The sequence below is a fragment of the Drosophila mauritiana genome, chromosome 3R (assembly GCF_004382145.1).
Source record: "Drosophila mauritiana strain mau12 chromosome 3R, ASM438214v1, whole genome shotgun sequence".
NCBI lineage: Eukaryota > Metazoa > Arthropoda > Insecta > Diptera > Drosophilidae > Drosophila > Drosophila mauritiana.
This window is the reverse complement of record NC_046670.1, coordinates 10,656,647-10,671,555: the sequence shown is the minus strand read 5'-3', so window position 1 is coordinate 10,671,555 and position 14,909 is coordinate 10,656,647. Positions and strand designations below refer to the sequence as shown.

Genomic DNA, 14,909 nt, shown 5'->3' with positions numbered 1-14,909 from the left:
GCCTGTATAATTTAAATATATATATTTTGTTATCTGAGTTATGTGTCACTTTCTCGGTCCCCTGTAGTGCTCAAATTGTTAAGTTTAAGGTCTCCACTGGCAAACCTCCCCTAGATCAGCGGCATGCCAGAATCTTCGTCCTGGAGTCGCACCTACCTCAACTGGAAGCGGGTGCTGTTCCTCTCGATGAAGTGCGTATACTTAATGATGGTTGTGAAGTTTAGCCAGAGGTGCCTGGAGATGGCCTTTAAGAGCCAGTTGGCCCAGATGCAGACGGTAAATGCACAAGTGGGATCGCAGAGCCGAGGAGAAGCACTCACTTGATGGTCATATGACGATTCCTATATGTCTCATTTGTAGGAGCTGCGAGGAAGCCGATGAATAAACAACAGTTGGAGAACGTCTGCGCGCTGTCTTAATACGTTTTTATTAGCCAAGAGATTCGCGTCAGGCTGTCGGCTAGAGTAATTAGACTCCATTAGTGGGCTGGCAGACGTCGCCGCGTTCCACCCGAAAGCAGCAGTAAAGAAATTTATGCAAAGTGCTCAGGAGCCATGTGCCACTCCAGATCTATCTCCATCTACAGACATACTCATACTCATACCCCACCCCTACCCACACTCGTATATCCGTAGCCACATGTTGGCGCTCATAATTTTTACGCCATTAGACAACTTTGTGCATAAACTCATTAAAATGTACTTGAATCCCTCGAAACGAAATGGAGATGGCACTGCTGATGTGCCTGGATCTGGAGCTGGGATGCCTTGGCGAGGCGTTTGGCTAATTTGTCGAGCAGCGTCAAATGACAGGGAAAAGGCAACAGTCTGTCTCCCCGATGCCCCACCCCTCGAATCCGTGGACATGTGGCGCAATTTGACAGCTTGAGGCGCAACAAGATAGATTGACTCGCAAAGATGCTGGGCTGGCCGGACTGAAGTTGGGTGTGGATGGAAATGGCAATGTCAGTGCAGACATTACGCAATTTGAGACAACTCAAGCAAACACTCGAGTGTGGCCGCCACTGGGATGATTATGATTACGATTATTATTTTAAGCCTGATGAGTTTGTCTCTGTCTTGCTCTCTGGAATTATAATGCCAAACATAATGAAAACGATGAACAGGCGCTGGGGAGTCATCATGCAACACATGGCTGCATCCATCCAGGTCTGGGATAGTTTAGGATAGATCAGTGATTTACTGTCATCAAAAAATTCAAAAAAATAGCAACGCTTTTTTTATGGCATTTCCCACACGTGGGAAATAAAAGAAGCACATGTGTTATCAGTCAACATGTCTTAAAAACCAATAAAGGCCAATGATATATAAAAACTATTTTTAGTTTACCACACCGTGTTGACCACCCGAAAAGTCCCCATTTTCCCTGATCATGAATCATATTCAAGGCCAAACGCCCAATTGACTTGAATCGAATCGAGTAAAATCGGTGAAGACACTAGTATCTATAAACTGATTATAATGTCATTTACTTATCAGCAAGATATCAGTATCGCCAAGTTCGAACCACCTTTTGTCCGATTTAAGCACGATTGTAGACTTGTAGTGGTCCCCAGTAACGACCGAGCTACCGAACGAAAAATATCGACTTTGTAAGAATGAGTGGTATGCAAACCACAACTGTGGACCCAGTACCCAGCCCCCCACAGGAAACCATCATCATTGCCACCGCCGCACCACCACCTGAGCCCAGAAAACCGGCTGTGACCACTAATAACAGAGGATACTTTACCCGCATCAATAAACAGAATTATGCGTCCTATACAGGTGAGAAAATGAAACTACATAGTCGAGAAGTGCATGTCTTTATCGACACTCTCCTTCCAGTTTTCTTCCTATTCATCTATGGTGGCATGGACCTGGCAGCCAGCTTGGGCTGGAGTCAACCCTACAGCGTCCTCCTGTTTACGGAGTACTCGTACTGTTGGTTTGTAGGTGTCATCATTGGAGCACTGGCCGCCACTCTCACCATGACCTTTTTGCCCAAGCTGGTCTACTATGTAAGTTGAAGACGCGTCATTCTCAGTATATATAGATATATGTATATTTATGTGTTTTCTTTAAACAATTTTTAGGTTTTTGGTGCTCTGATGCAGCTAACTGGATCCATTATATTTACGGCTGCACCTGCAGACTATTCGGCCTGCCTGGCCGCCCGCTATTTGGCCGGGTTAGGGATTGGCCTCATTACGGTGCCCTTCCTCATTCACAACGCTGAGGTGGCATCTAGCAACTTACGAGGAGTCAACGGCGGAATGGAGCAGTGCGGTCTAGCCCTCGGAATTTGCTTTCAAGTGATTTTTACTACGGAGTGGACTTCATTAATTGACTCAAACCCAAACGAGATCCATGGCATCCTAGGGATCATAGTCTCATTGTTTGGCTTGGCGATGACTGCACTGGTGGTAGAGTCGCCAATCTTCTTTCTACGTCGAAATATGGAGAACAGGGCAAAGCAGAGCCAGGAGAAACTTTTGAGCCATAATCCCGGTGGCGTTAATGCAGCTCTCAAGGAGGCCAGAAGGTACGTGGCGGAAAGCGACAACCGGACGCTGGGCGAGGAGCTGGTGGCCTCGGTGATGCCCTTCTTGAAAATGCTGCTCTTCCGCTGCTTCGTGGCATTCTCCTTCTCACTGCCATTGACCATGTCGATCATCTCGAGCACCGCAGTAGCGGAGAAGGGCCTCAGTCTTTGGCCAATCTACCTATTTGGCGTTCTTCGTGGGATTGGAGTCATGGTGGCTTTCTTATTCCTGGACACTTTGGGTCGCAAGGCGGTGTCCTTGGTGGGTCTGCTCGTTATGGCTGGACTAATGCTCTGGCTGGCGGGTCTATATGCCAACGTGACCAACTTAATTAGCTTTAACTTAATGACCTCAGCCAGCAATATCGGATTGGCTTTCCAGGTATTCGCCGGACTCTTCGTGTGCAGCTCATCCGCATACATGGGCGAGGCTTTTCCCATGCGGGTCAAGTCGTTCCTGGTCGGAGTGATTGTCATCATTGAGCAGGTCGTCCATATCGTGGTAATTGCCTGCGTAAGCTCTGTGCCCAGCCAGGACTTCTTCTTCCAGTATTTTTTGGCCGTTGGCATTATCATGCTGGTGGGCATGATCTTCTTTACCGTGTCTCTGCCGGAGACAAAGAAGATGACGCTGAGGAAGGCTGGCCAACGTTTTCAGAAGTGGTACGACCTACAGATGTACTAGGTCTAAGACTCCAAACTCATATTTGTTTAAATTGCCATTTACTTTCTTACTAATTTAAGTTAATAAAATAAGATTCGTAAACATATTTTTAAAGTGTCTTTCTGTGATAATCATTATAGCAAAGCATTTAATTGCAATAAGAAATAAAGCATTAACAGACAAATTTTTCGTAGTTTTGTAAACATAAAAAAACCGAGAAGCTTTCGATACAGAAATATAATAATATAAACGAGCAACAAATAAATCAATTGATAAATCCTAGTTAGCTTATTTACGCCAAGAAACTGTTATTGGCGAAACTTTCTTCAGCAGTTCGTCAAATTAAAAGTCAACATTTTTATCGACCCTCATTGGGTTTTACTTTTACTGTCGGAACTACTTTAAAGTGCCATAAGACTATATTTAAAAGCTTATAAAAGTGTACTTTAATCACTCAGGAAATGTGTACGGCACTACAATTGGTTTTTAGAACTCATGTAGTTCACACTTGTCCATCAAGTTGAGCGGATCGAAGAAAAGCCATCATCCCGAAAAGTTGCAAGAAAGAAGGAAGCATGACTATCGCATTCGTTACGGCTGGTCCGGATACTTCTCCCACCAGGGACTATGCTGAAGGATACAAACCAAATTCACCTTCTCCGGAGCCTCCGATCCAAATAAATTCATCCGTCAGCAATCCAGCATCCGTAAGGCAAATCAACAAGCAACTTAACGTGGCATGTTCAGGTGGGTATTGCAAATGAAGATTCTGCACTTAAAGGATGTTACTTTTCTCCTTTTGTCAGTGTTTTTTCTGTATGTCTACGGCGGCATGGACTTTGCCCACAGTGCAGGTTGGAACCAGACATTAAACACCACGGCCACGCAAGTTTTTAAATGCAGTTGGTTCATTGGAGTTCTGGCTGGAGCAGCCTTGGCCTCCTTAACCATGACCTTCCTACCAAAGTTGCCTTTTTATGTGAGTGAAATGATACAAGTTGAGACACATGCAATACAAATATTATGCAGGTTCTTGGCGGTCTAATGCAATTGACTGGGTCAATTATATTCACGTGTAAACCCTTTGATTACGGATGTCTTCTGGCTGCTCGTTACGTGGCCGGAGCAGTACCGTTTCTTATCCATAGTGCCGAAGTGGCGACGGACAACCAACGCGGGGTTAGCGGATCAATGGAGCAGTGTGGTCTGGCCTTGGGCATTGCCATCCAGGTTTCTAATTCATTAGACTTCTTATAAAGAAACGTATAAAATGTGCTAGTAATCTTTCAGGTTATCTATGACACTCAATGGGTGGATGACAAGGAAGCATCTGTTAACCAGGTTCATGGCATAATAGGAATTGTGTTCTCTATTATTGGTCTTGGAATGACAGCCCTCTCGATTGAGTCGCCCATTTACTATTTGCGAATCAAACAGAAGGAGAAGGCTCGCAAATGCCACGAGAAACTATTGGGAAGCTTTAACCACTCAGTGGATCAGGAATTTGAGGAGATTCAGCTTTATGTAGCGGAGAGCCAGAAGAGGACGTTTTGTCAGGAGCTATGGATCTCAGTGGTGCCCTTTATAAAACTGCTGCTTTACCGTGGATTCGTCGCCTTCTCATTTTCCCTGCCCCTCTCCGCATCCCTTATCAAGAGTGCTCTCCTGACCGAAGGATTCATTTCCTGTTGGCCAGTGACTCTGTGGGGATTGGTGCGTTTGCTAGGAGCCCTAGTAGCTCAAGGATCTATGGACAAGTTGGGGCGCAAGCTAATCTCACTCGTGGGTCTACTTTGCATGGCCATCCTGATGCTTTGCATGGCTGCCTCGTATGCAAATCCGGCTAATGCACTAATGACCTACTACATGTACCAGGTTTGGAGACTGGGAGTGGCTTTTCAGGCATTCGCAGGACTCTTCGTTTGCAGCTCATCCGTCTATCTGGGCGAGGCGTTTCCCATAAAAGTTAAGCCCTTCTTTGTGGGATACATTATAGGTTTCGAGCAAACGATCCACATCATTAATATTGTCGGATACAACAAGGGTTACGAGAATTTCTTTTACCATTACTATCTGTCAGTGGGTATCATTCTCCTTGTTGGAGTGGTTTTCTTTGGGATCGTTATCCCAGAAACAAGGAAAACAACACTACGGGAAGCTACCAAGCGATTCCAGCGATTGCAGAACATACGATTAAACCCCTGTAATAAATACAAACAAATTAATTTACAATTAATTTGACTTTGCTTAAACTATTTGAGAGTAAAAACAGGAACGTTTGTTTACAAATAAAATTTTTTGGTTGGTACAAGACCGAACTTCACTCGAAAAGTTATCTTTGACATTTGTTAATCAAATCAATCAATTAATGGGATTGATAACACATTTCCAAGTATCTCCAACACGTCATCCGCTTATCCACTACAAATTAACTAGTTCTGAAGGTCTCTTATTTTTTGAGGGTATACCCCTAAACGATGGCTCATGCTGAACTTTGTGCCCGCCAACCGATCCATTAGAACAAGTCAGCCAGGACACCACAATGGGGGTGAGTAACAACACTGGACCCATGGCCCTTGAATATTTCTGTGACTTTATCACGACTTATCGGGGCTTACTTCAAATGAATCACGGCCAGCGACAGGCCTACCGTAAAGCGGAGAACACGAGTATCTACCAGCTGATAAAATATATCAATTGTCAGATATCTTTTTTGCTGATAGCTACTACTTACGCGGAAATATTTCATAAAAGCTCGCCCAGTCAGCCAGTGGCCACCAATCCGAACGAATCGATCCAGCTCCTTGCAAGGCAAGGTACATTTTGACCGCTGTTTATTATATAAGGCAAACTATGACGACCACATATGTCACCGCGGGTCCAGTGCCCGTCCAGCAAACCACCTACATATCCACTGGACCCCAGCAGACCACATACATTACCAATGGACGCCAGCAACAACCGCCACCGCCCCCTCCACCAACCACGGTGGTCATCACCACCCAATCGAACAGCCGCTGGGCAACCCCTTCTCAAACGCAATCCGGAACAGCAGGTAGGATCAGCAGCACTAAGAAATAATTTTATGAATAACCAAAATATACTTCAAAAACAGCTACCCTTCTCTTTGTGTATGCTGGTATGGACATGGCCCAAGGTCTTGGTTGGAACTTGACTGCCGTTTTCGCCAACACCCTGGAGTTCCAGTACAGTTGGTTTATTGGCGTTATAATCGGAGCTGTGGTGTCCGCCATTACATCAGCATTTCTGCCCAAAATAGTATTTTATGTGAGTGGAAAATGGTAGCTTTAGACTTCCTAGACTAATATCTATGTTTATTCGCAGGGTCTGGGTGGTGTGATGAACCTAATTGACGCCATTATCTTTGTGAGTGCTCCATATGAGTACGAGTCGATCCTGGCCGCCCGATATGTCGGAGGAGTGGGCATAGGGTTAGTCACTGTGCCATTCCTAATCCACAGCGCAGAGATCGCTTCGAGTACCAACAGAGGAACCTGCTGTGCATTGGAGCAATATGGTCTGGCATTGGGAGTGGCCATTCAAGTAATCTACGACTCACAGTGGGCTCAGGGATTGGGCATGACCATCAACCGAGTGCACGGAATCTTTGGAATCGTTTTTTCGGCCATTGCGTTGGGAAGTGTAGCCATCACGATCGACTCGCCGATCTTCTATATTCGCCAGAACCAGGAGCAGAAGGCACGTGCCAGTGTGAAACAGCTAATGGGATCCTATTGGACTCGAGAGGCTGGAGATCGAGCCTACGACGAGGCCAAGCTATACGTAGTGGAGGGCAGCGCCCAGGGAGTAGGGGAGCAGCTGGGAGAGTCCATGATGCCCTTCCTTAAACTGCTTCTTTTTCGCTGCTTCGTTGCTTTCACCTTCTCGGTGCCACTATCGTACTCAATACTGACCACCACGGAACTGGTGGAGGGCACCCAGTACTCCTGGCCCACGATTATATTTGGACTTTTACGCCTGATCGGTGCCCTGATCACCTTCGCCGTTCTGGACACAGTGGGCCGGAAATTTGTCTCACTGCTTGGACTCATGTGCATGGCTGGATTAATGCTGGGCATGGCCGGAGTCTACGGGGACTACGTGCACATTTTCGACTATTACTTTATGTGGCAGGTGTGCCGTCTGGGCATGGCATTCCAGTTCTTCGCCGGTTTCTTCATCTGCAGCTCATCCGCTTATCTGGGCGAGGCTTTTCCGATGAGAGTGAAACCCTTCTTGATTGGCCTGATCGTGTGTCTAGAGCAGGTGATCCACATCATTGTGATCGTCAAGTTTGTTCCCACCGCCGAGTCCTTTTACACGTACTTTGTCGCTGTCGGAATTATTATGGTAATAGGCCTCGTGGCTTTTGCCGTTCTAATGCCAGAGACCCGAGGATTGACGCTAAGACAGGCAGGCGAACGCTTCCGCCGGGTGCACGATGTCATGGCCTACTAGGTGGCTTCCATTTAATGTTTGTCCAATAAACGGTTGACCTCAAATAAACTGATGAATTAGTTTTTAAATATTGCATACATTTTACAAAATTGGAAGGCAATTTGGAAGTTACTGATGCGAGTAAAAAAGTACGTAACAGGTAGAAGGTATCTGGTAGTCGAGGAGATCGACTACAGCTTTCTCTCTTGTTTTTCTACGATTTAACTTCCGCATGAGGAGTAAATGCAGTCGGCGGCTGGTTTGCCATTTTTTTCTAGACATTGAAACATATTTATGTCTTCTCAAATTTTTAATGCGGTTAATTCCCCCTTCGGTGAGCCACTGGAGACTATTTATATGTGCCCTGCGGCTAGCAGACTTTATTTATAACTTTATTATGGGCTAATTTATGTCCCCGCCAGCTCTGCGCGCTTCTAATCCCCACATGTGTTCCATTTTTGACACTTTGATGGCGCTTTTTTGGTGTTCGCTCGAATGCCGAACATGTTTGTTTAACTTCGCGCCGGCGGTTTATGCGTTTTTAATGCACTTCCTTGGATAAATTTTGTTTCATGCCCAATTAAACATTTTGGCCGAAAGCAGCAGCTGTAATTTGAATTCTTGGTATGAGCATACACTTGCGAACAATGTATTTAGCAGTTGAACTTAGACATACATAATGAATATATCACTTCAATGGCCAACAAATTGAGGCTCGAGTGAATTGTGGCAACGTTGCACTCACCAGAAACGAAAGTCAGGCACTTACGCCGCCGGTCACAGAGGCCCATCCAGACAACAATACGGCGAATTATATGAATTACAATTCAAATGATCTTACAAGTGACACATCCATCGGCAACGGGGAAGTCGAGTTGTAGGGAATAAGGCCTTTACAGCGCAAAAAAATGCGCATAAAAATTGCATTAAAATGCCATACCAGACTCGGCAGCCTAATGAAGGAATGGCAATAAAGGACAATTGCCAGCAGCAAAAGCAGCGTGTTCCGCAATCACTGGGAAAAAGCTGGCGATGCCCTTAAATAGACGAAGCGAACCAAGCTGGGAATCCATTGGTTGCCCAATCGCATCGACCAAGTGCGTGCAGCAATGTTGCCACGTCGCTCGAGTGGCTTTCTCGATTCGGCGATTTCCCATGCCCCAAAGTGAATTAAATGCAGACGCGTGATTCTGCACATTAATTACGCGCAACCCCCTTCGCGGCCATTTCACCCCAGAATTTCGTGGGGGTGAGAGTTCAAACCGCCAGGCAGTGCATCGGATTCAAGAGCAGCCAGCCAAAAGGAACTCAATGGACAAGGCAACTGCATTCACCGAAGTGCGAAGAAACGGATTTTATGGACCGCAGCTTTGGATAATTACCTGCTCGAAGGTAAAGCGCGTAATTTTTCTTCACTGAGGTGGTTGTTGTAAATTAAGGAATTTATTTTTAGCTTAAAACTCACCCTGGTTTTCAATATTTTCGACTGCCTTTTGCCTCTGCCAGTCAGTATTCCTGCAATTCAAAGAAACCCGAATTAAAATATTAACACCTTGAATGAGATAGGAAATACTGTAGCAACGAAGGAGAAAGACAGCTGGAAAGTCTTATCATTTATTCATCTCAATTAAAACAGTCCGTGTTCCCCACTCAAGACCGGCGACACTTTCAAGAAGCCAACTGCAAAGACCGTCGTGAACTTTCTGCTCATTTACAACTGACACATTTGCACCTGCCTCACAGGCAAATGAGCGGAATGATTGATAGCTGGCCCATGGAATGAGTGACGAGTCCGTGACCCGGCCAGGAGTTTTCCTTAGCCGGGCAATTTCCATCTGTCAGCTGTCAGTTTTGAAAGTTGGCAGGCGCTGAACTTGGCATTTTAATTGAGTGCAAAATAAAAATAAGCTCAATGGAAAAAGAGACTGCAGTGCGAATGTAAATGCGGATTAATAGGCTTTCAGCTGATGGACGAAGCAGGCAAAGTGACTTTCAAGTAGTGTATAGCCACTTCGTTCAATTCGCTCAAGTTGCTTTCGAGTTAAGGCAAGCTTGTTTGGCTTTTATTGAACAAACAGCTGCCGCTTAACTGACTTCAGGTGAGCAGTTGTTTTCTCGTTTTTACGACTTTACTGCCGCCACGTTGCGTATGCGCAATGCACACCGCCCCCTTAAGAAGTTAACTTTTAACCCAGTTTTTGGTGGTTCGTTTTTTGTGTTATCAGCAACACCTTTCTGACATGCAACCAGGACCTTTGTGCTAACTTTTTACCCCCACAACCTTGATCGCATTTAAATTAAGTCTAATACCGTGCGATCGAACTAACAACTGCACACATTGCGTATACGCAGCGTTTGCAAATAGGAGGGCAAACAAAGTGCGACAGAAGTGAAGGGGGGAATACATTCTACGGTTTATTTGCCTGCCTATCCGGTCCGCGTATTTACGGACTTATTTACATGCGAGACAGGCAAACAGAATGAAAGGGAAAAACATAAACTGTTTTGATTGCAGGTAAACAAACCGAACCACTGACTAACTGGCTGGCCAAGGAAGCACCCAACTCTACGTTATTGATTGCTGTCCATTTATCATGCCGCTTGTTTATCAACAGACCAGAACTTTTGATAAGCGCCCAGAACCCGCTTCGCACCACCAAACTCCGTTTGCTGGTGTCATTGATCTTGGCGACTTTACACTTGGATACTTGTGCCGGACTATTGCGCATTTGGCCCCAGAAACGCACTCAGGAAATCATATCAATAAAATTCAACAACAATTAGTAGTTTGTAATTGATAATAATAAGAAATTGGTTGAACTTTGAGTGATTGCACCCTTACTTGCCACAAATTATAATTAGTTTAAACTAATATTTAAAATATATTTCAAAGTGGTAACAGAATTTTTCCCTGTGCACAAGAATTACGGAAAACAGGTAGTTGCATGTTGATGATTTCATGGAGCCAAATGAACAATGCAAATAGACAATCAATTCGTATTGCAGACAATAATGCCTTTGGTAACGCTTCATTGAATATCAGAGGGAAGAAAGGCTGGAAGTTACGCACCAATTAACATCAGTTGGCAGATTGCGAGAAAGCATTCCATCTGATGTGGGTAAAAAATGTGTTCCGTAGTATCCATGCTAATGGAATTATTCACATAGCTTTCGAGGCATCTAACAATTATAGACATTAGCGCAACCCATTATCAAGCACTATTTCAATTAAAGCCCACCATCAAATGGCCTGTCATAAATCGAATAAAAAATGTTTATATTGCAAAAATAAATAATATTGAACAATAAACAATGCTACAAGCAAACTGACATATGTATATTCGTTCACATCATATATCGAATCGCACGCAGAAAAATGTAATAAACGCCCGCGGTCACAGTTGAGTTTTGATTGAATTCGAAATGGCGCATGCAAATCACAATTAGGAATTCAGCAATTAGGAATTGCGATTGTTAATTCATTTTTTTATAGCTGTAATAATGTTTTTCCATTGCATTCTTGAGAGCGACTTTTAATTGATTACCTCGCAGAGCATTGTAACCGAATCAATTATTCAGCAATTTAACAATTGATTGAGCGAGATTCTTTTATGGATACTGGATCTGAATTGGTTGACTTGTGTTCACTATCCTTTGTTCTGCGCCTGTCAGTTGTCGTTAATTTTCCCGGTAGAGTGTTGGCCCGAAAAAGAGCAAAGAACAAACATGTTTAGGCCAAGAAAGAGCTTTTGGGTCGGACCCTTTTTTTTACCTTTTTCTCTGCCGCAGACTTTGACAAAATGAGTGCTATAACATTTGCAGGAAACAATGCCATGATATATTTTTGTCAATTCGTCAATGTAGAAATTTGAACGGAAATGACACGATGGAGTGGTGCCTCAGATCGAAGAATGGGTTCACCAGAAAACGAAACGAAATCCACCAATGCCAGTGGACTTCTCACACAAACTACCTGATAAATTGAACGCGCATATGTTGACAGCAATACAAATGGCTTGAACGAAACACACTTGGAATTCCTGGAAACGTTTTCAATTAGCACTCGGTTGCAATTATTAAACATCGAGGAGTTCTGTTTAATATGAAGAAATTATTCATAAACATTAATATATGCCTTCACCAAGGGATCATTAATCATCAATTGTGGTAGTTTGAAGTTAATTTAGCAGGGATACAATTTGGCCATATTTTTAACTTCCTATTTTGATTTTAAGGCGATTTGCCAAAACAAAATCTGACCAATTTAGTGTTTTTTTGCGATTTTAATTGCTTTTCTTCGTATATGTACATGTGCAAGTGGGAGAATTATTCGACTTGTGTTTGGTTTGTGGAAAACCACATGTGATTTTCCATTATTAATTTGTTTTGCACGTAAACAAACACGAACTTTTATTGATGTTATAAATGCGGTTCTTAGCGCCGTCCTTCTTTGGAAACGAAATCGCGGAAAATGTGCAAATCGGAATGCTTTTAGTGCTGAGTGTGCCTGGGGATCAGGTGTCCGAAGTATTTTCAGCAATTGGTTAATCATAATCGCATGATGTTTTAGTTCTCTTTGAACATTTATGAATTGTAGGGTAATGATTTATGTAAATGCCATGTCTAGATAGAGTATAGATCTATAAACCATGACAACGGCATAGTAATTGTTACTTTGGTTGCATGTTTATAAAATATTTTGTTTTATGTTCGTTTTGAATCATGAACTACAAATATTGATCTACATCACTATTATTTCAGAATGTTCAGTTTGTGTGAATGTAATCTTTTGCGTTGGTTTTTCTTTCTTGGAAACTATAAAATGTTTAAATTGTTTACTTTTTCTAGGGTATCATTTCATGCCGTCTAGCAGTTGAAGACAATTTTCTCGTTTTGTTTCCTTTCCTTTGTTTGTTGGTGGTTTGCTCTCCTAGCCACACTCCCTATTCATTGCCCACTTTATCCTTTCTGGCCCGGAGTGGAACCAAGTCTGGGAATTGGACTGGGTTGGTTTTGCTCTCATTTTGCCTTTTTTTTCACGCTTATTATGTGTTGTTTGCGGTTTTTTGTTGTAGGCTTTATTTTGCACATATTTACTATAGGTTTGTGTACATATATATTTCTTTTCGGTTTAAATGTTGTCAGACAGGATTTTCCACTTTAATGCAGTCGGCGTCGCTGCCTTTTGGCGCATTCCTGCCGCACAGCTCATCATGGATCATGCTCCTTTTTCCGCCGCCTGCCTCCTCGTCACCCTTAAGTTTTGGGCTCAGCTCAGCCTGCGTGCACCATTCCACAATCCGTGGCCGCAATCCTTCCTGCAGCTGCTGAAGCTGCTCCTGCTGCCGTGGCCACCATTCAGGTTAATGCAGTCTTTATTCATTCCATATTTCTAAGCGCATTATGTGCTGCGAGCCAAGCTCACAATATTAGCAAAAATTATGTTAATCCCTTCGGGCTGGCTGGGTAATGCTTTCTGCCCCGTCCTTGCCGCCTTTAGCCTGCAAACGGAGGCGCGTTAAATTATTTTAATAGCCGCTTACAATTACCAATGCCAACCCTCTCGGTTCAGGGTAATGTTTTTAATGTTTGACGCGATTTGCTGGCTTTTCACTGGCGTTTTTAAACGCGCCTTGCGGCCAGACAGGCGGCCAAGTCGTAAAATAGGACTACAAACCGATGGTGCACGATAAGTTAATGGTGCGTCTAGCAGAGCAAAGCTAAAAATAAATCCAATCGCAAGTCCCCCGAACTATGCGGGCTTTTAATTTAGTTATTTTGATGTAAAATATACATATATAGTATATAATTTCTTAGACATATGGTCTAGCCGAAACAACTAATATTTAGCATGCTCTATTTGAATGTCCCACCACCGATCTGCGTCCAGCTTCCTATCTGTAATAGTTTCTAAAACATTTCAATAAAACTTAATTCACTACTCAATTAACCCAAGATAGTGCGAGTTCGTCACCCATTATCCTTATCAGTTTTCAGAGGGACAAAGAATAATTGAAATTGATGCCCGAGTGCATGTGTTAATTTGCACTTGCCTATATAATAGTGACATGCATAACCAACTGCTCTATTGGGCGTTTCATTTTCCATTCATAGAGCGAAGACAGTGAGTATGCAAATGCAAATTGAGGCGTTTAAAAACGCTTGCAAATCGCGCACCGCAATTAAACGGCGCCCCAAACGCGTGCCCCATGGAACACGCCTCCCGGCCGATTTTATGGCTGTATTTAATGCGAGCCATGTTTGACGGGGTATCAGCCCATATAGGCATAGTTTGCGGCTGGCTAATGACTCCGCATGGGGATGGGGATGGGGATGGGGATCGGGAATCGAAAGAATCGTCGGGGAATGGGGATGCAAATGGGAAATGCCGGAGACGCCTTGTCCACTCATTAAGTGGTGTTGGTCATGCTGTCCGAGGACAGCATGATGGATTGCCGGCCAGCTGAATAACTCAGCCACCAATCGCTCATTCAGCTGGGCATTCATTCATCCATACGGTCGGCCCGTTGACGTATCGTATCGAGCGGACCAAAACCGAAAACTAAAACCTGATTGCGGTAAAAGGCCAAATTGGACCGTTCTCGTTGCCCTGGTCGATGCCTTGGGGCCAGCGTTAGTCATCGTCATCATCATCATGAGCCTTAGCCGTACCCGCTGAATTGACCGAATTAAAGCTCTGGGATTGTGTGGAGCGGGCAAACCAGTTCCTGGCCGCCTGGCCGCCACACTCCAGCTCGGACTGCAACTCTAAAAAGACCAGGAGAAATTGCCACAGTCAAAACAATTAGACAGACGGGCCAGACTCGCGTCTTCTACTTGTTGCCGCCGCGGATAAAAAGTTTGTGTCTTGTGCTGGGAAAAGTAAAAAGTGTCTAATTAAATGCTTGTCCAGACTGGCTTCGGAAAATACGACGGGCTTTAATGCAAACAAAGCTAAACGAAGCCGAAATACCCTTAAAACATACCATTAAATTTAAAAGTTTTGAGTGTGTAACGTATTTTTGAAACTTTTGAAATGAATTCCCTGAGACTATAGGACACCATTTTTTGCAGAATTGCAGAGATATTATTTCTTCTATGTAAACAAAAATTCAAACTCATATCATCTAGCAAACAAATCTTTTGTTTTACTTCGAATTTCCAGTTAAAGCAAAACGTTGTCTGGAATCAAAACTCACGGGGCTATTGGGTATCCGGTATTATTAAAAAATTCCCACAATTA

The 14,909-nt window shown here is 43.8% G+C and overlaps 5 protein-coding genes across 7 annotated transcripts in view; 4 read left to right on the top strand and 1 right to left on the bottom strand.

The window, feature by feature from the left end:
- Positions 1 to 14,909, bottom strand: part of LOC117142410 (extracellular sulfatase SULF-1 homolog) — a 28,483-nt gene that overhangs the window by 11,743 nt on the left and 1,831 nt on the right. The window contains exon 2 of one of the 2 annotated variants that reach the window (XM_033306360.1): positions 9,132 to 9,181. The exons of the other annotated variant lie outside the window; for it this stretch is intronic. The gene's annotated coding sequence lies outside the window, so the exon portion shown is untranslated. The remainder of the gene's footprint in view (positions 1 to 9,131; positions 9,182 to 14,909) is intronic. 2 annotated transcript variants of the gene reach the window in all.
- On the top strand, positions 46 to 452 carry LOC117142414. Its single transcript, XM_033306366.1, has 2 exons — positions 46 to 276; positions 361 to 452. Exons 1-2 carry the CDS (start codon positions 124 to 126, stop codon positions 379 to 381), a joined length of 174 nt encoding a protein of 57 aa, XP_033162257.1. The 5' UTR covers positions 46 to 123; the 3' UTR covers positions 382 to 452.
- LOC117142413 (probable polyol transporter 6) lies at positions 449 to 3,305 on the top strand. The gene is made up of 3 exons (XM_033306365.1): positions 449 to 1,787; positions 1,848 to 2,020; positions 2,096 to 3,305. The coding sequence occupies exons 1-3, from the start codon at positions 1,619 to 1,621 to the stop codon at positions 3,227 to 3,229; spliced, it is 1,476 nt and encodes a 491-aa protein (XP_033162256.1). The 5' UTR covers positions 449 to 1,618; the 3' UTR covers positions 3,230 to 3,305.
- LOC117142412 lies at positions 3,426 to 5,466 on the top strand. Of its 2 annotated transcripts, none has more exons than XM_033306363.1 (4): positions 3,426 to 3,955; positions 4,015 to 4,187; positions 4,238 to 4,438; positions 4,499 to 5,466. In XM_033306363.1, the coding sequence occupies exons 1-4, from the start codon at positions 3,784 to 3,786 to the stop codon at positions 5,447 to 5,449; spliced, it is 1,497 nt and encodes a 498-aa protein (XP_033162254.1). In that variant the 5' UTR covers positions 3,426 to 3,783; the 3' UTR covers positions 5,450 to 5,466. The 2 variants fall into 2 exon arrangements, with proteins under 2 accessions (XP_033162254.1, XP_033162255.1); XM_033306364.1 differs by having other exon boundaries at positions 3,865 to 3,955; positions 4,058 to 4,187.
- LOC117142411 (D-xylose-proton symporter-like 1) lies at positions 5,974 to 7,934 on the top strand. Its single transcript, XM_033306362.1, has 3 exons — positions 5,974 to 6,263; positions 6,324 to 6,496; positions 6,554 to 7,934. Exons 1-3 carry the CDS (start codon positions 6,062 to 6,064, stop codon positions 7,685 to 7,687), a joined length of 1,509 nt encoding a protein of 502 aa, XP_033162253.1. The 5' UTR covers positions 5,974 to 6,061; the 3' UTR covers positions 7,688 to 7,934.

Bases quoted from the DNA above. Each gene is read 5' to 3' on its own strand.
- LOC117142414 (XM_033306366.1), top strand. From the start codon at position 124: ATGCCAGAATCTTCGTCCTGGAGTCGCACCTACCTCAACTGGAAGCGG. The intron at 277-360 runs GTAAATGCACAA...TCTCATTTGTAG, and splicing joins AGTTGGCCCAGATGCAGACG to GAGCTGCGAGGAAGCCGATG.
- LOC117142413 (XM_033306365.1), top strand. From the start codon at position 1,619: ATGAGTGGTATGCAAACCACAACTGTGGACCCAGTACCCAGCCCCCCA. The intron at 1,788-1,847 runs GTGAGAAAATGA...CTCTCCTTCCAG, and splicing joins GAATTATGCGTCCTATACAG to TTTTCTTCCTATTCATCTAT. The intron at 2,021-2,095 runs GTAAGTTGAAGA...AACAATTTTTAG, and splicing joins TGCCCAAGCTGGTCTACTAT to GTTTTTGGTGCTCTGATGCA.
- LOC117142412 (XM_033306363.1), top strand. From the start codon at position 3,784: ATGACTATCGCATTCGTTACGGCTGGTCCGGATACTTCTCCCACCAGG. The intron at 3,956-4,014 runs GTGGGTATTGCA...TCCTTTTGTCAG, and splicing joins ACTTAACGTGGCATGTTCAG to TGTTTTTTCTGTATGTCTAC. The intron at 4,439-4,498 runs GTTTCTAATTCA...GTAATCTTTCAG, and splicing joins CCTTGGGCATTGCCATCCAG to GTTATCTATGACACTCAATG.
- LOC117142411 (XM_033306362.1), top strand. From the start codon at position 6,062: ATGACGACCACATATGTCACCGCGGGTCCAGTGCCCGTCCAGCAAACC. The intron at 6,264-6,323 runs GTAGGATCAGCA...CTTCAAAAACAG, and splicing joins AACGCAATCCGGAACAGCAG to CTACCCTTCTCTTTGTGTAT. The intron at 6,497-6,553 runs GTGAGTGGAAAA...GTTTATTCGCAG, and splicing joins TGCCCAAAATAGTATTTTAT to GGTCTGGGTGGTGTGATGAA.